This window comes from Callithrix jacchus, chromosome 7 (assembly GCF_049354715.1).
Source record: "Callithrix jacchus isolate 240 chromosome 7, calJac240_pri, whole genome shotgun sequence".
NCBI lineage: Eukaryota > Metazoa > Chordata > Mammalia > Primates > Cebidae > Callithrix > Callithrix jacchus.
Window position 1 is genome coordinate 98,335,871 of NC_133508.1, and position 22,678 is coordinate 98,358,548.

Genomic DNA, 22,678 nt, shown 5'->3' on the forward strand with positions numbered 1-22,678 from the left:
CTGTGTACATTTCTGGAGGGCCTCCTATGCGTCAGATACAGCCTTGAGCTCAGCCTCTGTGCTGCGTGGGCCAGTAGATCGTAGGAGGTGATTGTCTGCGACTTCGAAACACTATGTAAGATTTCCAAATCACTCACAAACCAGAGGGATATGCCTTATATTCCCTTGCCAGGTCTCAAGAAGCAAGGCATCAAGCAGAGATAAAGGACTTTTTTTGCCCTCCTTTCTCATCTTAGAAGTCCCACTCCCCTTTCAGGTGTAAGCTTAGTATATTTTTCAGTCACTGACAGTGGTTCAGTATTAGAAAGCTGAACAACAATTGAAAATTCATCTCTTCAGTTCAGCAGTTATTGAACTCCTTGGCTGGGCCAGGCACCCTGTGGAAAGTACTGGGGATAAGAGATGAGTAGGAAGGAACTCTTTTCTTTAGAAGCCAACATTCTCAGGAGATGGTTTAAACTCACCTTAGTACAGCATAATATTAATCACACAGGGATACAAATGCAATGAAAAACGGACTGGAGAGGACCAAGTAGGTGAAAGACAGGGAGGATGTAGCATTATTCTATCTTTGTTTCTTGCCTAGAGAACATAAAATACATGGAAGGGATATCTCTATTTTTGCCTCATTAGTTTTACCATAGTAACATATTTTGATCATTCCTCACCTTCCCCCAAAGGAGTACTGAAGTTTCATTCTGAAGGGGGGAGCCGACTTGAGGTTTGAGGAGCCGCATATGTATACATGCAGCAAATCCAGTATAAGGTTTCCATTCTTGCATTGTACAGGCATTTGGAAGCAGAGACTAATATATAGGCATTAGGATTTATTTTATTCCTTTCCCTAGTGATTATGTTGACAGGGAACTATCTTTGTCTGAGTATTCCAGTTATATAGCTTTAGGCGCCATAAAACTGCATAGATGGATGACTACCAGTTCAATTAAGAGGTCTTAACCTAACCTCCCATATGCAAACTTTGTCTATTTTAGATTTAAATTTCTGCTAATAAATTTTTTAAAAACCCAAAGAAACATTGCTTTTCAAGGTTAGGCTGAGGTCTAAGTTTCCTTAAACATAAAGCAAATCCCTAGATGGGAAAAAAAATTGATAACCCTAATGTGCTTCCTCACAAGAGCATTTCCAATCCCATACTTTACACACAGTGTATGTAAGTAATAGTCTCTTCATTGTAATACACAAATCTTCTGGCTTTCCACCAGTCACCCAGAGAAACTCACTGGTATGGGAGACTCAGATACAAGAAGAACATCCAGTTCTGTGCAGTTGGGTTTGTTTTCTGGGGCTCATAATTATTTCAGGTGGTAGAAATCAATCAACCATGTGACATTTGTCCAAAAGAGTAAGACACAAAGTTACCTTGGCTTCTGGCAGGTGTCTATGGAGTATATGAAGGAGAAAGGTAAATTAATTGTTAACCTTCTAGATACTGTTTTAATGCAAATGTTTGAGGAAGAGATCTTTTGTTTGTATTAATTATGTATGGTAGGAATTAATTTGTAATTCTGGTCATCTGGTTGGTTCCACACTTAACAGCATCAGTGACCTTTTGCAATACCAGAAAGAGTGTCCATGCGTCCTCAGCAGAGAATAGCACTAGGACTGGGTAGTTTTGCTCCTTTTTGGCTGAAAAAGAAAATGGTATTGAACGGCCCAGGGTGGAAAATAATGATTGAAGTTTTGAGATCATTTACATTTTCATGTAGGTCTTTGACTTTGCCTGCCCCTTAGCAGGATGGTGCATTTTAGTATGCAGTCCTCAGATGGATAGCGGTGTCTCCGGCTTTTGAGTTGAACTAGAAAAATTAAATTCCGTTTTCAGTTTGGCTAGATGCCTTCTCCAGTGTTTGTATCTGAGCTTTCATGAGAACGCCGCGGCCCCTTGCAGACCAACTCTGAGCATTTTCTTACCACTCACTCCTTTGCTGTTGGTGTGCTTATTTTTCTGTGGCTTGGAATTTTAAACTTTCTTTCAACATACCTACTATTCATCTTTTATTGCTGTGCATGTTTTCTATTATTATGCTATATTCTGTAAAGGTAGGGTCGCAAACCAAGTATAAATGAAAAGTGAAAAGAAGAAAGATGTCCATTTTCAGATTATATAAAAAAAATTTAGGGTCTTCCTTTATTCCTTTTTTGCCTTAATATCAACGTAATTGGCTATTGTATATCTAAATTAATTGAGATAAAACTATTTTCCATTTATTCATAGAGACATGTGATAAAGATATTACATGTAGAAGTAATACATGAATAGAGATGTATGTTTGCTAGTATTTTTTCCAAAGAAAATGTTATGTTTGGCCAAATGTTATATATCTGTTTTGAGGCATAATCAAGAATTCTAATTTTCCCTAAAACAAGATTAGATATTTTGCTTTCATTTTAATTATGAAAATTAATGGTTTAAGATTTTTCCAGAACAAAAATAATAGAGGTATGTCTTTCTCCTAAAACATACTGAATTACTACTTAAAATAATGTGTAATTTCTGATGGCAAAATTATAGGTTCTTTCCCTAGAAGAAAAAGAAGGTATCATGTTGTATTTTTAAATTGTTTGTTATAAATGTAATATTAATTTATGTAGTTAAAATTTTAAATATGGGTTAATATAAAGTTGTTTACATTTCTAATTTTTAGTGCAGGTTTTGTATTTTTGTAGCTTATTCTGAAGGATTTCGCTAAAGATTTTTGGCATATAATACATTTTGTTTGTGTCTTCTCTGTGGCAATTGTTACAGAACGATAAAAGCTGTCACTTTGCCAGACTCAAATAAAAATTCACTTTTTAGCATCTTTTGTTATTTAAACCTTTGAATCAACAGAGAAATTTTGCTATAGTCACCAGATTAAGATTATTTGAAAATTTTAAAATAGATATTTTCAATATAGCACTTTCTCGTAATTAAAATCTTCATTTGCTTAAAAGCAGGGAGTCTTTTAAAGTAATAAATTAGCATTTCTAGACCTAATGTCACTAGTAGTGCTACTTCTTTCTGCAGTATCTCCAAGAAAGAGAAGGGTGATGCTGTAACTCAGTTGCTGTGGAAGTAATATTTTCAATTTAATCTCAGTTAAGTGTCGTGACCTTTTGACCTTACATTAAACTTGCAGAAATGTGGTCAAATTTCAAACAGCTAATTCTAAACCTGTGAAGTCAAGGTGAAGTTAGGATTCAAGTTTTCCACAGATTACAGAGGTTTTTTTTTTTAAATTCTTTTCAGTTGCTTTTAAACAATGTTGTAAATTACGACAAGTCTCAGAAAACACTTTGTTTTTATGTCAGAATTTTCCCCTTGAAACATTTTGCCTGCGTTTTTCTCTCCTCCCCAAAAAAGTACCATAAATACGCTTATTTCTAATTTTGTGAAATTCTTTTGATCTAAGTTAATTTACCTAATTTAAAAATTAAGTTACTTTAATTTTTAATTATTTCATTTAAAAATGAAGTTAATTGAACTCTTTTTTTAGTTTGAAAATATGATGATTTTTTTAAATTGAAAAATGTTTTATTCTATGAAGTTGTGCAAAAATCTGTTTTTGCAAACAAGCCCTTTTAGGATCTCCCAAATACATCAGTACAAGAGAAAAATAATTCTTATAAAGCAGGGGAAACTCGTGCTCTAGAAAGACTTTTTTCAGTTATGCAGTTATTTCAAGAAAATGTGCTGGAATATTAGGACTCTAGTATTTAATGGTGTTAGTCTGCCTAGTCTGTTGCTGGAATGCAGAGCTAAATATCAACAGAACTTGTTACTGTTGTTTGCGTTGCTTTTATATACCAGCTTCAAAATATGTTTTGACACTTTATTATGTTCTGAATCAAGCTTCAGATGTGTGTAATGAAGGATGAAGTCTTTATCAGACTCAAGTGTGTAAATAGTGGAGAAGAGCAGTTTGGAAATGGTCTCTCTAAGAGAATGGTTGCTGAAGAGCTTCAAGTTGTGATCTGGCAAAAGCTAACGCCACTATAGGTGTCAGCAAACCGGAGCCCTCTCTAAAGGCACAGGCTGCTGCTGCATTTTCCTCTCTTTCTTTTCTTTTTCCCTGTTTTCTTTTCTTCATGTCTCATGTCATTTCTGTAATATTCCCATTCCTAGTTTATAGGTTGAACCTTTTGAGAAAGTCTGGCACCTCTGATCCACTTTCCCTTGCAGACCCTGTAATTTTTGGCTGTATTTTTATGTTTTTCAGATTCAAGTCAATCTGAAAGTCCCAGCCAGCCAAGTGACGCTGACATTAAGGACCAGCCAGAAAATGGTAAGTTTAGCTTGAGACTCTAGCTGCTGCATTCAGAGTCCACAGCAGCCAGCAAGCTGACTTAAGGGCAAGGATTTGGAGGCCTACCTTATAAGTAGCCCACAGTAGTAACAATTGCAAGGACTCGGAAAAACTCAAGTAGATTACTTTTAACAGGGCAACTTCTTGTTCTCTGGATCACCCCAGCAGCCTCAGGACCCCCCGGCCCCAAACACTATTAGGGTGTCCATGAGAACCTTAATTCCCAAGGAAGTTGATTACCCATTTAAACTATGAGAAGTGGAGTTAATTTACCAAATCAGATTTTTTTAAATAGCATTAAGTGAGGAATCATGGCTTTTTCATTTCATTTTAGTTTTTTAATGTGGCAGATGCCCCATGATCGTCTTCACTAGTGATTTAAGATCATTCATTCACAAGCTAGGCCTTTTGGGAGCTCCACCCTTTGCCAATTGCTTTAAGAAAAAAACCTCTATGCTTTTGAAGGATTTTTCTACTTTAAATTGTCTAAAATAAAATAGGATACAGGACAGCATTAAATTCCACAGTTGCATAAATATATTAAAATAGAACACACACATTATATATGAATATCATAGTATCTGGTAAAATGCTGAATTTGTGACACTACAAGTGTGAAAAAGATTGTCATGGATTGGAATTTTAGATTGAATAAAACTATAGGTTTTAATAAAAACAGACACGAACTAGCAGTAACTATCATATACATAGATAATTTCACAGATATCATCTCATAAAATTCCAAAATGCTGAGGCAGGAGAATTGCTTGAACCCAGCAGGCAGAGGTGACAGTGAGCTGAGATTGCATCATCGCACCAACTCTGGGTGACAGAGCAAGACTCTTGTCTTGCGGGGGAGGGCAGGAAGCTGTGGTGTCAGACCTGCATTTCAATTCTGCCTCTACTATTTCTTACCTGTGTGATACTGAATAGGTTATTTAACCTCTCAGAGTATTGATTTATTCCTCAAAAACAGGGTAATAATATTACCTGCCTGTTGAAGAATTAAATAATATGTGTAATGTGTTTATCATAGTATCTTTCATAGAGTTTATGCTTTAAAAATGTCAGCTGTGGTTTATTATGACTCATTATTTTTCTTGTCAATATAATCCTGCCATATTTATTTTTCACCCACTTTGAATGACCCCATTGCTTGAATGTCTTCCTTTTGTTGTATGTACATTGTTCCATGTTGATCTCCATCCGATCTTTTGAAAAGCTGGCAAATGGAATTATGTTGGTATTGTGGGATGAAGGATCAAGTGTACTACATCAGATATCCAATCACTAATTTTTTAGAATATGTTTTATTTCCTACCCTGAGAAATGTTGATTACATGCTGGCTTCTAGCATTAAATACAGACATCTTGGCTATTCCTCTTCTCATCCTGGTATTTTGGTGATATTTTCTTTATCAAAGTTGTCTTTTTAAAGCAGGCAGTAAAAAAAAAAAAAGAAGAACTCTAGAGGTTTGTTTTTAGTGTCATATACAGCTACATCTTATTTTTTGTTGACATTTTAAAGAGTGGTATTTATAGACTAGTTTCATTCTTTATTTTGCGCTTGACTTGTAGGTGATGCCTTCAAAGTTTCACTTCTTTCTACATATTGTATTTGTGCATAATCTCCCTAAAGATGTCTCCAGAGGTATCATTTTATTTTCATTTTCAAAAATGTGTGGACTGTAGGGGTGTGTAGTTCTCGTATTTAGGTCTGGCCGCCCCTCTAGCAGGCCTGCGATTCATCTGTCTTCATAAAATGGCCAACAAGCTGTTCACATGCAAATATAAATTGAGAGCATGAGAGGCCTGGCATGCCTTTCTGGAGCCGCCTGCAATCCCAATATTGTGTGTTTTCCCATTCCAGAAAGCAACCAGGATTGAGCCTGGATTTTTCAGCCAAAGGCAGAGAGATACTAGCCAAGTTCACTTTTAACCTCTCAGATCACTCTAGGATTTACGCTATCATTTCGGGGAACTCATGTGAGTTAAAGAAAGAAAGAATTAATATATAGGAGATAAAGTAATAAATTCCTTTCCGTTTTCAACTTGTTTAAAAGAAAAAGTAGTAGAAGCTGCTTTTATCTTAGCCCCAGTTGAGGAATTATCAGCCTACTCAGTTTTCTGCCTCTTGTCAATCTCAGATGAAGTTAGTGGAAGAAAAATGATTTTTATCTCTTCCTTAAAGACATATAATCCCAAAAGGAGTAAGTGAAGATTCAGGGCTTGGTATTTACATGCATTAGATAAGGTTCTACTCTCTGGTGTTACATTGATCAAGAGAATGTTCCCTCTTTTTCATTACCTCAGGATATGAGGATGAATTCCTGAGAGGTTGTTGTGTGTTTTGTTTTGCTTTGAAAGAGGGAACTCTCATAGGTGTATCAACAAAGTTCTAAGACATTTTGGAATCTTGCTGACTGAAGAAGTAACAGACTTGATTCTTCAAATAAGATGGGAACTCGTTACTTCACATATGTGTGTGTGTGTGTAAATATATATATATGTATGTGTATATGTGTGTGTACATATACGAAGGAAAATAATATTCTTTTTATCCTAGCTCTTGAGAAAGGTAATGGGAAACGAATGGTATTTCCCTGGTAAACCATGGAGAATGAATAGACAAATGGTAATACGCTGTTTCATCCAAAATCGTAAACTGGGCCATGTAACTTTACCTAAAGTGGATGCAGCTGTTTCTCCCCCGTCCAACTGGTCTGTTTTTTTCTGTGGAATTTTTGCTTTCTTTTCTTGTACTCCCTTAAGACTCAACTTGTAAAAGAAAACAAATCTTTGTCCAATTAGAGCATTAGATGGGAATTTTGATGGAATTATCTGAAGCCCAGAGATAAAACATCAGAATCTTTGAAACTCAAAATTGGTATAATATAGTGGGTAATAACTCTGCCTCTCAAATCAAACAGACCTGAGTTCAAATTAAGTAATAGCTGAGTGACTGCGTAAGGTATGCCCCAATCTCAGCTTCCTTACCAGTAAAACAGAAATACTAAAAGGAGGCCAGGTGCAGGGGCTCACACCTGTAATCCCAGCACTTTGGGAGGCCCAAGTGTGTGGATCACTTGAGGTCAGGAGTTCAAAACCAGCCTGGCCAACATGGTGCCCATCTCTACTAAAAATACAAAAATTAGCCAGGCATAGTGGCACATGCCTGTAATCCCACTACTCGGGAGGCTGAGGCAGGAGAATATTTTGAACCCGGGCAGCAGAAGTTTCAGTGAGCCAAGATGGCACCAATACACTCCAGCCTGGGTGACAGAGAAAGACTCCATCAGAAAAGAAAAAAGAAGAGAAAAACTAAAAGGATCTATCTCATGAGTGTTAAACTGAGACTATGCATACAAAATAGCATTCTGTCTGGTTCTCAGTAAGGACTCAAAAAACAGATTACTGGCCGGGCGCAGTGGCTCACGCCTGTAATCCCAGCACTTTGGGAGGCTGAGGCGGGCGGATCACGAGGTCAAGAGATGGAGACCATCCTAGCCAACATGGTGAAACCCTGTCTCTATTAAAAATACAAAAATTAGCTGGGCATGGTGGCGCACATCTGTAGTCCCAGCTACTTGGGAAGCTGAAGCAGGAGAATTGCTTGAACCTGGGAGGTGGAGGTTGCAGTGAGCCAAGATCCCACCACTGCAGTCCAGCCTGGCACCTGGAGATGGAGCAAGACTCTGTCTGAAAAAAAAGAAAGAAAGAAAGAAAGAAAGAAAAAAAAATACCGTTACTACTTTCCAGTTAAAGCTTGTCATACTTACACTGAGTATGTGTATTCAAGAGGTCCAAAGCTGGGAGCCTTGGAAGGAGATGGTGTCAGAAATATACCAAGACTTTTAGAGACATCTTTTGTGGGTACTTATCCTGCTCTGAAATATCAGACATAGGTTTCCTAAATCCCCACAATCCCCGTGGTACCATGTCTGTTTTCCTGTTTTGTTTCATCCTCACCATCTGTTCATCTCCCATGAGTTTGAGAACCAGGGAATTGCAAAAAGGATTCAGAGTTGCTGGAACCTTCAGAAGGAGTGCTCAAGAAGGTGATTCTGGAAAGAAGAGGCTCCTCCTAGATGTCTTTAATTTTAGCTGAGTTTTTCCTTGGCACAAACCAAACTTAAAAACTGTAAGCTGATTAAGGGTAGGATTTCTGTTTAAAAAATCCTTCACAGTTCCTAGATCTGTGCCTTGAACTTAGTGGGTTCCCAGTACTTACATGCTTAATGAATAAAATTAGTAAGTAAATGAATATATTGTCATTCCTCCCAAATATTTTTGGAGTCTCTGTTCACTTTCGATTTACCTAGAGATTTTAAGAAATAAACAAAACACTCTGGGAAAGCCGAAAACCTAATTTGGGTGTGAGCAAAGTCTGAACTCAGACACATGGACAGAAGTTAACAGATATAACTAGTAGGTCTAGGAAGCCAAAGCTGATGGCTAGGTACTAATGGCAATAGGACATCAGGTTGTCCCTCTTCCCTTCCTACTATCCCTCCACTTCAATGAGCAGGTGTGGTCAGATGTTTAAAACATCACCATTTTAGTTTATGCATGATGCTTAATTACCATAGGGAATGCGGTTCCGACAAAGTTCCCGGCTCTGATTGGAATCATTTATTTAATCCTTGGGTATATTGCTGAAACCCCCTCTCTGGCTTTTCTAGAGCTCCTAAAGGTTTTAAGCCTTATTTGTTGGACTGTGACTTAGAACATCTATTTAAACAACCTTTGTGAATTCCCATGATATACTTTGGTTACTTTAAACGTGTTTGTGGGACAGAGCATTTGAAGTGCCTGCCTGATATTCACAGGGCCTGCGAACAGTCCTCCAAAGCTTGCATTCTGTGGTGCGTCAGGTCAGTCATTAATGAGGGTAAAGCTCATGTGATAGTCTTCTTACTTAATTCAAGACACGTTTCTGTTGGGCTGTAGTGAGTCAGTGTCTGAGGCAACAGTATAGGCCAGCGTTGGCACTCTGAAAACACACCCCCCACTGGGTCTCACTGTTATCCGTGAAAGCACCCTTAACTAAAAAAAGAAAATGTGGGGCTCCCTTGCCAGAGAGAAAAGCTATATTCCCCTGGTTATTTTTCTCTTCTATTTGCTATTTCTCGTCACCTGCACAGCCTGCTAATAACTTTTATCTTAGTGGTTTTTAAAATGTGATATTTATAATAAGAAATCAGAGTTGGTATTTAGATGATTTCCTTTAGGTTTAATCATGTTTGTTCCTCCTCATTTATCTGGTAGTTGCACATATGTTGGTGGCATCAACCCTCAGATGGATCTTTGCAATCAGTGGAAGCCCATTAATCATGATGCTTGCCCCAGATTTTGAAAATGTTCAGCTCTACCTGCCAATTTGAAAATCACCCTGGAGTATTAGTTGAATCTAGCTTTCATGTTCACCATCTTCATTTATGTCGTTCCCATCCTGAATTGTTAAAAGAGGTATCATTGTTCAATATTACCAGGTGAACAAGGAATGTAGGTCTCCTCATCCACGTTATTGGTATTTCATTCATTATTATTTAACTTATTGAATATTTAGTGTTTACAAAATAAAAAGTTTTAATGCTGCTGACTTCCTGACTTAAGATTTATGTGTAGGGCTGGGTGCAGTGGCTCATGCCTGTAAAACTGGCACTTCGGGAGGCCAAGGCAGGCAGATCACTTGAGGTCAGGAGTTCAAGACCAGCCTGGCCAACAAGGTGAAACGCAGTCCCTACTAAAAATAAAAATAAATTAGCTGGGCGTGGTAGCAGACGCTTGTAATCCCAGCTACTCGGGAGGCTGAGGCAGGTTCATAGCTTCAACCCAGGAAGAGGAGGTTGTAGTGAGCCAAGATCGTGCCACTGCAGTCCATCCTGGGTGACAGGGTGAGACCTGTCTGAAAAAAAAATTTATGTGTAGGATTTATTTTGTAACTTGGGGCTAAGAAAACAAAACTGTAAATATCTTTTTCTCTTTTGGGTAAACTTTTTTTAATCTGACAATATTCTCTTTAAAAATTGTGAGCCTTCTTGTTTAATGTTTTAAATTATTTTTACTACCTCCTCACATGTACAGTAGATATATTACAATATTATATTGTACTATTTATATATAGTGGGAAGGGAAAATAAAATTAATAAATCCAAACTGCAAAAATTGTCACTGCTGGATAAACTGCTTGTTTTAGGAACTGTTTTGATTAATGTGTCATTTAGTTGGGTGATTTAAAAAATTTTGGAGGCAATGGAACCTTAGTTTATGTTTTACTGGGAAAGAAGGAACATTTTAGCACCATTGACTTGTAAATGCAATTTATCAATATTTCATAATTGGCATGACTTTCTTTTACAATTACCTAGCAACAGTTCCTCTCTGCAGTGTTCCTTCAAAAAAAAAAACCCCGCAGGGACAGACACAGTAGAATGACCACCAAAATAGCAGCAATAACAGTTACGATCAATATTCCAAAATACGTAAAGGTCCCAACTCAGGGAGACATTAAAACCTAAATGCCTTCTGGTTTCCAGATCTATATAATTAAATTCCAACTGATGAATTTTCAGCAATGCAATGGAGCTAGTCTCTCTTCTTTAAGAAACTAGGAAACTAGAATTTGGTTTGATCTGAAATGTCAGTCTGAAACTAGATGAATTTTGCCTTCTTAAGTACTGTTAGCAGGTGTGACCCATGGTTGTTTGCAAAGGCTCCTTAGAAATGCCCCCAGACAAAGGAAATTCTTGAGTCTTGCTCTGTGAAAGATGAGGTACCATCCTAGGCTGGGGGCTTCCCCAAGTGCATGACACAGAGGAGCCTGCAGAGCTTAAGCCACAGGATCCAGTGTACTTAAGGCGCCTTTTCAACTCAAAAATGGAGGGGTGTGGAGGGAGATTTGTAGCCATTTTAAAGTTGTCTTATCCTCACACATTATGGGTCTTTTACTGTCTACACATAGAGAATAACTAGCTGAACAGACTTTAGGTTAGTTGGCTAGTAGCCAAAATAGGAAATGTTTTAGATCCTATTCCCCTGATTTTGAAGTTCTAAAATGGACTGACTGGGTGGTCTGTTTCAGACATCTTCCCCTCCCCACTCCCCCACCTCCAACCCTTCACACACAAAGAGTTACACAGGAAAGAAGAAAAAAAGGGATTTCTTTCTGGTCCTCAAATTCATTTGTGCCTGTTGTCCCAGGAGAGACCCAGGAGTGCCCATTGAATGTAACATTCCTAGGAGAAAAGCACTGGAAACTGTTTATTTCGAATGTATCTGGGAGTGTGTAATTATATACATAGATCTAGATTCTAAAAATATGAAAATATGAAGCAATACAATTTATGCCATATTTGAATTGGGCTCAAAAAGGAAATCAAATGAGAAGCCGTCATCAAATCACTGTGCGGTAGAAGGTGCACCTGGTGTTTGGCTACAGCTCCATCTGCTATTGCTCTGTTTTCCCTGTGATCTAAGCCTGGAACTGGTATGACAGGACCCTTTGACAGAGATATCCTTAGAAGGACCACTTCTAATGGCCACTTTCCATCCCTCCCCATCAATTAAAAACCAGTGTGGTGAAAGAGCAGGGGAGCGAGCTGGGGTCAGGAATTGGGAGTGAGTTTTCCTTGCCACAAATAATAGGGTCACTTCTGATTTTAAATTTGAATGTGAATTTGTTGTTTTTAAGCCTGATTTTAAATTTGAAAGTGAATTTGTTGTCTTAACATAATTTTGGGGAAGGAATTACCTATTTGTGGATAATTTAGTAAACTGAATGTAATATAAATAATATATTTGGGGATTTGGAGTCACTAATCCAGATTGATCAGTTGTCTGCTGGAAAAATTCATGTGGCCACAAGGATTTTTGGCACCTTTTCTCCCTGCAGCTTCCTCATTCTTTTTCTCTTCTTCAGGTTTTACTCAGCTCCAGGCAACTCTTTTCCCCCTGGCATTAGCTTGTCATTAAGGAAATCTACTGGGATATCTCAAATAGGGATGGAGGGGAGGGGACACTATTTGCTGCAGATTACTCTGCCCTATCTCAGTTGTTGATTTCTATACTTGGTTGATTTTACCCCAAAGGGAACCAGGGAGTCTCATATGGCTTATCCACAGGCATCATATGGTGAATATCCAAAAAGAGAATTATAAGGATATTGTGGCAAGGCTCAGGAAAATAGGAATAGCTTTCCAATAATCGCTCCCACGAAGGAAAATCAGTGTTTTCTTAGATCTCTGTAGGTGTTTTATAACCAGAGAGCTTCTCAGCAAGTAGCACTTGTAAACTCAGAGATGAACAAGAAGAAGCCAAATCATAGCTTCTGAATAGGTCAAATTAGCAAAAGAGAGTTGCCATTAAAAGCATGACACTGAGCATCTGTTGAGGGAAAATCAGTTGTCCAAGTCACTTAAAGACTTGTACCTCAGTTTTCTCCTAAGTCATTTAACAGATCGTTCTTAAGAATTACTGGACATATTTGGATTAGGCATTAGATGTGTTGAAGGAATACAGAGATATAGCAGATGTCCTGCTCTTGAGAACCTGGTAGTCTAGTAAAAGGGAAAAGACACCATTCATTCCTTCATTCATTCAACAGGTATTTATCAAATATTCTCTTAAAAACCAGGCATGTTCTAGGCATCACACTGAACAAAACAGAAAATCCCACTCTTAATTGAGCTTACCTTCTTGGGGAAGGAGACAGACAATCAAGTAATTAATACACATGCCACATGCCCAGTGGCATCAAACATTATAAAAAGAAAATAAGGCAATCTAAGGGATTAAAGAAGGGAGGGTGTCAGTACTATCTTATAAAGAGTAGTAAGGGAAGGCCTTTCTGATCTGTTGACATTTAAGTCCTAAAGAAGTCAAAGTGTCAGATATGCAGATATTTGTTCTAGGAACATGCAGATATTTGTTCTAGGAAGAGGGAACATGAAATATAATGGCCCTGAGACATGCTGGAGAAACACTAAGGGGTTGGTAAGACGTGAAGCGTACAAACAAGGAGAGAATATTTGGAGGTGAGTATCAGGAAGGCAAATCATATTGGGTCTTGTAAACCAAGGAAGGAATATGGCACATCCTTGAATAGCTATGATATGCTCTGGAAGAATGCACATATGAATCTATTCATTTCTTGATACAGTAGACATGTCCTGAGCCCCTACACGATGGTAGTCACTGCTCTAAATACTGAGTGTTCAATGGGAAGCAAAGTAGACAGAGTTTAGTGTGGAGTTATACACAAAGGCCTGATTCATAGCATTGTTAAAGAACAAGACGCTTTGATTTGCCATGGCGAATATCTTTTAGTACCTCCAAAGTTTTTCCCTCATGCATGTATTACTAAAAGCCAAGTTACTTGTATGGAATATTTGGATTCACATACCCACTTGTGTAAACAATTATTTTTCAAAATGGACGTCTACGTCTGTGGAGTTTCAGCTTAATACTGATCTCATGACCCATTAGATTATAACCCCCAGGTCTCACATACATTCACCATGAAGGTGAATTTTGTTCCTTAATAGTTGCCAGATGCAGCAAATTAAAAATACAAGATGCCAACCAGGCATGGTGGCTCACGCCCGTAATCCTAGCACTTTGGGAGGCCGAGGCCAATAGATCACTTGCAGCCAGGAATTCAAGACCAGCCTGGGCAACACGGCAAAACCCCATCACTACTAAAAATACAAAAATTAGCTGAGTATGGTGTTGTGTGCCTGTAATCCCAGCTACTTGGGAGGCCAAGGCAGGAGAATCACTTGAACCCAGGAAGAGGAGGTTGCAGTGAGCCGAGATTGTACCACTGTATGCCAGCCTGGGCAACAGACTGAGACTCTGTCTCCAAAAAAAACCAAGATGCCAAGTTAAATTTGAATTTCAGATAAACAATGAATAAATTTTTAGTATTGCATGAGATATACAAACAAAGTATTCACTGTTTATCTAAACCAAGTCTTGTATTTTATCTGGCAACCAGTCCTAATTCTCCACATACTCCTCTGAAGGTTACATAGGCAATAGTAACAGCAGTGTATGAAAAGGTTTGATTAGTCTGTGATGCTTTCACAGATCACAAAGGGTCAAACCACTGGAATTTAACCCACTGAAAATGAAATCTGGGAAGAGTACTACAAAGTTCTACTGACTTGGCCGCTTAAATTCCATTCCTCCCGCATCTGCTGGTACCTAGCCCGGTGGTTTTCCTGGAACAATAAAGCACTTGTGAGGCACAGTCAATAGGTACAATACAATAGTTGAGAGCCACTCAACCCATGCGAGTGAGTGTATAAGTTTAATTAGTGGTATATTCATTAAGTAAGCCACTGGTACACTATGTAAGCCCATATATCTAGTTATCGGCAGACCGTTTGCTCATGAAAGATGATGAAAATAAGAAATCAGTCAAATAATAGAGCATTTGGAATTTGTATATTCAAAGGTCAAGTAGAGAAATGGCACTTCTGATAAACTTGAAAATAGAGGGGCCATATTTTTATGTGCTATATGGAAGGATAAATGCATATGTTTTCATTTGTGATTGGGACAGCTTTGCTAGGTGTGACAAATCTTGTCTGAACGTGTTAAAGAAATATAGTATAACCTTTGAATCCTCCTGTTTAAAAAAAATAATGTTCGCAGATTCAAGGAGAACAATTTTGGAAATGGGTTAAATTCTATTGGGCTTAGAGCCAGATAATAACAAAAATAATGATTTTTTGGTGATAATGATTATAAGAGTAGCTTACATTCACTGTGGACTTACTGTGTGCCAGTATATTAGTTTGCGCCCTCCTAGAATAATGTATCCTGATAGGATTAGACATGCAAGAGATTTATTGGGGCAATACCTGTAAAATATAATAGAAAGGGGGACACAGCAAGAGTAGGTTGAGAGAATCTTTAGGCTGCAGTACATCTCCAACAGGTGGGAAAGGAGCGGGGAAGAATGAGGGATTAGGTTCGAAGACTCCAAGAGCTTTCACTCCCGTCGTCTAGGCTGGAGTGCAGTGGCATGATCATAGCTCACTGCAGCCTTGACCTCCCAGGCTCAGGTGGTCCTCCCATCTCAGCCTACCAAGTAACTGGGACTACAGGCACGTGCCACCACACCCGGTTATTTTTTTGTATTTTTAGTAGAGACGGGGGTCTCACTATGTTGCCCAGGCTGGGTTCAAACTCCTGGCCTCAGGAGATCCGCCTGCCTCAACTTCCCAGTGTGCTGGGATCACTGGTGTGAGCCACTGTGCCTGGCCTAGATAGCAGTAAGCTTCTAAGAAAGTTTTGTCCAGGCCAGTGAAGAGTCCCTGAGTTAAAGTCTCCTGTTGGAAGAATTCTGTGTTTTATATGAATGGGTTTATGTTGGTATCCTCCCTCTCAGTTACTGTCTGGAAGGAGCCTGGAGGAAGTGTGGCCTTTAAGCAAATGTGGTGGTGGATTCAGAGAAGCAGCCCTGTCAGGCAACCACGTTCCTTGCAACAGGTGATCAGGGTGGCCCATTTTTATTCATGGCCACCAGAGCCATGCACTGTGCTGAGCTTTATTTCATGATCTTGTATCATCTTAATATAATCCTATGGAGATAGGTGCTATTAATTGTGCCCATTTCACAGATTAGGAAACTGACACAAAGAATTTAGCTTGCCCACAGTCAAGAAGGCATAAAGGGTATTCAGACTCACTCTAAGTCCAGAGTCTTGACTGCTTAACCACTACATTGTATTATAGAAAGAATGGAATTCAGACTCTGGTTCTGTAATGTATTAATTGTATAAATTTGAAAAATTTATTTAAACTCTTAGACTTTCATTTTCTAACATGTAAGATGCGATGCCATCACCTTCCCAGGAAATGTGTTTTTGTTGCTATTTTGTTCTGCGTTCAAACAATGTTAGTTCCTTTTCCTTCCTCTTGTTTTGCTCTCATCTAGGATCGTCATCTCTTCCTTTATTTCTTATCTCATCTTCCAGGTATCTGCCTCAGCCCTGTTCAGGCACCCACAGGCTTAATTACGTCCTCCGAACTAACAGGACTGTTTCTGTGTGGATTATATGTCTGAATATAGATAAATAGAAAGTGCCTAGCACTTGCAACAATCCATAATAGACACTCAATAAAGTGTAGCTCCCCTTCTCTCTTATCCACCTCGTTGCCTCATAGATGTGAACCAGGGTGCCAGGGACATCTTCTTCTTTCTAAGTTTTTTTTCTTTTGGACAAAATAACATTTTTATAGAACAATTACATTCTTTTTTATTATGAACACTCTTAGTTCTTTGCTTCTACAGTCTCAAGTATTATGAGTATATGGTACTTTAAGAGATATTTTTAAACAATGGACTAAATTTTCATTGGATTTTTCTGCTTGAGGCGGAGACAATAAAATGAGGTTAGTTGCAAGGTATTTATACCAGATGCCATTATATTTGTTAGATGGCATAAAACAATTATGATTGCCAATAAATTTAAAAGTGTTTCACTTGCAAAAGATGTAGGAGTGTAGTTTTATTGAAAACATAAAATGTCTATTTTCATTCCCCATTTTTTGTGCAGTACAATCAGAATTTGCACCTCATTCCTTTCATTTTAGATTTCTGAATTATTTAAAAGAATCGGTTAATTCTCCATTTCAAGTGAGCAAGACAAAGTTCATTAGGATATCTGATTCCCAGCATGTCCCACACTCACAGATCATGTTAACTCCGCAGAGAGGTTTATCTTCTTTTAAAATTGCAAATGCTGCCCAAACTGAAAGCTTTTCAATTTAATGCATTGTTGCAGCTTTGAACTCGAAGAGTAAGATGGTAAACAATAGAAAGAGGGAAAATGAAGCACCTTGTCCGAGCTTGAGCCAGTTCTAAAAGTAGCAGTGCAGAACGCTGTGTCCTTTCAGTTCTGGATTCCCAACGCAGTATCATGAAATACATGCAAGTAAACTAAGCACATGCTCGACTGGTACTTACCAACTGGTGGTCCTTGAAGGGAGCCAGAGGAAAAATCTTTTTAAAAAATTATGTATTTTCCCCCTTAGGTAAAGCTGCACTGGCTGAAGATTTTTGCTTTTGACTTTATGCTTGTAAACTCATGGGTTCTCTCATACTTATAGAGACTCTGGCAGTTATAGTTTGGATTCATTTAATGAAAGGTGGGGGAGTGATGAATTCTCTATGACTTAGTAAAGATGGTAAATTAAATACTTTGAGAAGCTGGTCCTATGAGAGGAAATGATTACAAGTTATCCATAATGGTGGGAAGATACAGAAGCCTCTGCTATAGACCCATGGCTAACAGCCTTTAACTTTCTCTGAGGGAAGATGAGGAAAGAAGAGAAAAGCAGGTGCTAGGAATAGCCAATCGAGACTGGTGGTGGCAGGGGCTGCCTGTCATCTTCATGACGTATCCCTTTCCACTGTTCTTTCAGCAGATATTGTTGAATTCAGTTCTATCTGAGCAGAACTGACAGGCCAACGTGGAAAGCAGTTCAGAGTAGGAGACTCGGGTGGTACCTCTCTATGTAAATTGACTGGAAATCCTAACTTTGAAACAAATGATTCTAAAGTTTCGTAGCCCAATCCTGTGTAAGTGTGTAGCATATTTGAGTTTTGGGCTCTGATCTCTGTTTTTTTTTTTTTCTTCTGTGCATTCATAAAAAAGGCAAGAAAATTAGTCAAATAATACTATGCTTGAATATGTTAATTTGATGTAATAATTCTGAGATGTAGAGGATGAGGAAACTGAGGCTCAGGGAAGTTGAAGCACGTGTTTATGATCAATAGCAAGTGAGTGCCTACTTCATGTTTCTTGGGAGAGCATTGAGAATAAACAAGGATAATGGATAGTCGTATGCTTTAAAATGTATTATACTGAGCAAATATAATAACCTCAAATAATTCGTATTGTTAGGTTTTCAATGTATTGACTATATGTTCTGTCCCCTTACCCCAGGGAAAGTGTAGACTCGAGGTCAGGGAATAATAGTGGCATATGACATATAAGTATGGTGATGTGTCATATGATAATACTACATATTATATTTAATAGTGTGACATATATCATGTATTACATTATTAAGTTTGTATTATATTATAATATGTCATCTGTAGTCCTTATAATCTATTAGAACTTTAGCTGAGCACCAGCCAATGAAAATAGTAAGTGTCAACAAAAAAAAAAAAAGAAGAAAGAAAATAGTAACAGTCACAGTATGCCGAAAGTGAAGCCCTTGAGAGGGGATCTGCGGAATTCCACATTTTCCTCAGGATACCTCACAGGCCACGGGTGACGTATGACCACCCACCATCGGTACCAAGTGACGGAGAATGCATTATTAGAAATAAACTTATATTTTCAAAGATTTCTTATTTCTAAAAGGTACAATATAAATATAGATGGAAGCTCCAGTGATTTCTTTGGGCACCTCTAATTTGTGTTTTGAGGAGACCACTATTCTAGACTGTGTGCTCCCTGAGGGCAGAAACTAGTGTGTATTATATTCCAAACATAATATCTGGCACTCAGTAAATATTTTAGGTGAATGTGAATGAGTGAGTAAAGGGGTAAGTGAATGAATCTTGTCTTCAGGAGTTTAAGTCTTTTAAGGGGAAAATAATACATAAGTTTAGGTTATTCTCCTTCTTCCAATTTCTCTTTTCTTAATTGTACACATATTTTTAAATATATAATCTTTGTGCTAGGCAGTGAGCATATCTACATAAATGTGATACCAACGCAACGCCATGCTCCCTGAGTACATATTCTAGCAAGGGATACGGATATTTTGGTAGCTATGTGCATAAAATGTGATTGTGATCACCTAAAGTTATTTGGATGGTGTTTGGGGCATCTGGTGGAGATACAAGTGATGAAAGCTATGCAGGAAGCAACAAAAGTAAAGTTAGAAGTGTTCAGAGAAGAGCTTCTTAGGTGTTTGACCTAAATGCTGAAGTGCATACATGTTCCTAGATGTTACTTAGGGTTTTCTTGCTCCTTAAAATTAGCTCAAATTCCACAACTTGAGGAAATCTAGAGCTTACCCCAGGATTTCTGCGTATTTCTGGGGATGCTTAGAGCTAAAATTCCCTTCCAGCTGTCAGTTCCAGCACCGGCTGAGTTAGTTTAGTTTATAGATCTTACCCCAAGTCGTACAATGCTCTTTTCCATGTCCTGTGCCCGCATGTTGGGTTGAGCACCTCTCGCTCTTTCTGTATGATGTGCCTATAGAAATGATGTGTCCCTCTGGCTTTGGTGAAGTTGTAAGAGAGTGAATTGGGGCACTTCCATCGTGTCTCAGAACGCGCCAAGCACATCGCATTGATTTTAAACGACTCTGCTTTTAAGAGCACTTAGGTCACTCTGCCATGTTGTCATTGTCCTCTCTTCCTCCCTCCCTCTCTTCTCTGAGCCTCTCCTTGTTCTTGTTTAGTTTTCCTTGAGCTTTGCAAATTTCTGTTCTTGGGAATCTCCTTTTTAAATAAGAAATGTGCCATCAAGATATTTTCCCAATCAATGGATTCTGGCACTCTTGACAAAATGATAGATGGGATTTGCAGTTTCTCTGTGCTCATGAGAGGGAAGACGCAAAGTCCTTGTTAAACAAAAGGAACATTATGGGTAAAGGCCCAGGGGCAGAAAGGACCCAGCCTGTAAAGCTGCGGCTTGGCTAAGACATAGTGTTTCTGAACAGTTTCAAATACGCCAGTCATATCATGTTGAATTCTTGGATGGCCAGTCACCCAGCGTGTTTCCCTTGGAATGAAGCTTGCTGACTGACTGGCTGACAGCTAGAAAGCATCTATAAATGAGAGATGAAGATGAAATTAAAATGTGACTTCTTTGGCATCCACCTTTGCAACCTAGGCCTTCCCCACTTTACTCTAATTCAATTTAGTAGATGTCGGATGGAAACTAATACAGTTAAAAAGAACTTCATGTTATCTCACTAACATTCTTAGAACATGATGCTCAAGGTTTTCTGGTCAAGGATATTTGCATTTGCATTTACAGAATAGTCAAGAGCCAGAATTCTATGCATGTGAGAAGTCCTTGCTTTGAGAATGACATTTCCAAGCTGTCAGAATCTAATGTGCTCAAAGCTCAAACCAAAATTGCTTTTTATTCTGTAAATATTGAAGAGAAGGCTTAGAATGGCACCAGTGAAGTTGCTAGCCAGGGTACTAGCCTACTGAGCTGGAATCAGACAAAGTCCATTTGATGAGTTTAAATTATAATAAAATTCAAGCCTAGGGGATGCAATGAAAAAGTATGACAAGTGGTCAAATTTCCACATTTTCCTGCTGGCCACTTGGCCAACTTTGACACGGTTTACTAGAGAAGTTTTATTTGCGGGTAGGTAAGCACATCACATGCATCTTTGTTACTTGACTATTCTCATCTCCAATTTCTTAATGTTGACAGTGAACTACAAAAATCTTCACATGAAATCTTCATGTATTACATTCACTCATTCGACTAATATTTATTTATTAAACATCTGCTGTATGCCAGATACTGCTCCAGGCATTAGTCACCAGACTGATGAAACACAGAGAAGTTAAGTATCGTACCTCAAGTAACAGACTCATTGTAGAACTGGGATCCTTGATGTTCAGTTCCTCGTCCAGCATTCTTTCTCCTGCATTTTCACCCTGCTTTTCATAGACTTGGTGCTTCACACAAAATAAATAAATAAATAAAATATACTGGAATCAAAAAGTTACTTGAAAGGCGTACTTGAGAAAGTTACTTGAATGGAATCAAAAAGTTACTTGAATGATTGAAACCATTCTCTTCATTTGCCAATAAGTTGTAAAGTTTATTGGAAAGTCCTTTGTGTAGGATTTTGAATCAGTTTAACACAGTTTTCATATTACATTTGTGTGTGTAATTTTCTGAATAATGCCTTTAAAGGCAGACATTAAATGGATTGTGAACTCCATGAAAGCAGGATTGTTTTTCTTTTTTTACTCACTATTTTCTCTTTAGCACAGTGCCTATCACATAGTATGTGTACAATAAATATCTACCATAAATGCAGAACTAAATGCATTTCCTGTGCTTCGCTATATCTCTGTTGTCTGGTGCAGAGTGTGTGCAGCATGAGTTCTCTGTAAGAGTCTGCTGCCGGTTGGATGGTGAACAGTGTTGTCCGTATTCAGTGGGCTTCTCTATAGAGCATGTCATTCCCAGTCCATCTCCTCTGCAGAACTTGATATTCAGTACTTAAGTGTACTGAATATCAGCCTGTAGTTTTCCATGCTATGTTGGGGTGGGTGTGTCTGGTACCTGGAGGCCCCCAGGCTGCAGACACAGCAAGATGGTTTCGAGCAGGGTATGAAATGTTTGCTGCCCACGAGGGAGAAAGGTTTGCCTTGGCTAGGAGTAGCAGGATTTCAGGCTCCGCATCTGGGTCTTTTCTCAGTGTCACCACCACCATCCTCATATGCCCATAGCCGTCAGTCGTCCTAAGTGCGGCACTCTGACAGAAAATGTTATATGAGGCAGAGCTAGGTGTAACTAGTCACAGTGTGAGAGAAATACTTGTTCCATGGCAAAGCTGCTGACATGAAGGGATCTTTGCACTGAGAGAAATTTAGCAAAGGGAGGCCAGAGTAAAGTAGGAGTGGGCTCTGGGTTAGAGCTGAAGCAAGAACCTGTGTGAAAAGAAAGGCAATGTCCACCTCATATTTCCTAACATACATAGAAGACATGATTTCTCTCTTGTGAGGTCTTTTTCATGATCTTACTGGGTTCAGAACATGGGTAAAGTTGGAAGTGATACATTCGATAGTTCTTTCGGGTGGAACTTTGTTAAAAGGAGGAGTGTGATCCTCTAACTGGAGCGTGGCAAGTGCAAGGATGGGAGAGAAAGGGAGATTCTACCTTGACTCTACCACTCACCTGGCTGTGAAACACTTTCTGAACAGTAAGACATTGACTTTACCACTTACTAACTGTAACTGGGCTTAGGAAAGGTGCCTACCCTCCCATGCCTCAGTTTCCTCATCAGTAAAATGGTCATGAATGCTTCTTGCCCTTCTTTGCTCCCAGGGATTTAGTAAAGATATAATGATATAATGTATTCAGAAGTACTTGATGAGCAGTCAAGCCATATATAAAATAAGCTATTATAATCACTTGGGGTCATTAGGAATTCCTTCATTTCCATCCCAGGTCCCCTGGACAATGCTAGGAGGCCAGTGAAGATACTGCATATTTTCTTTTCAGCCCGGCAGTACTCATTTTCAGGTTGAACATGGTAACAAAGCTGTTGCATAAGAAATGCACACTCCTCTCTTAAGGGGAACATTCTTTACATTCAGCACACCAGTGCACCACCATGACTGCCGACTCCCCAGG

The 22,678-nt window shown here is 38.6% G+C and overlaps 1 protein-coding gene across 6 annotated transcripts in view; it reads left to right on the forward strand.

The window, feature by feature from the left end:
* Positions 1 to 22,678, forward strand: part of NFIA (nuclear factor I A) — a 394,588-nt gene that overhangs the window by 198,498 nt on the left and 173,412 nt on the right. For 5 of the 6 annotated variants that reach the window (XM_002750888.5, XM_078332012.1, XM_009001349.5 and 2 more), the window contains exon 3: positions 4,221 to 4,286. The exons of the other annotated variant lie outside the window; for it this stretch is intronic. In XM_002750888.5, coding sequence (XP_002750934.1) covers positions 4,221 to 4,286 — 66 coding nt within the window. The remainder of the gene's footprint in view (positions 1 to 4,220; positions 4,287 to 22,678) is intronic. 6 annotated transcript variants of the gene reach the window in all.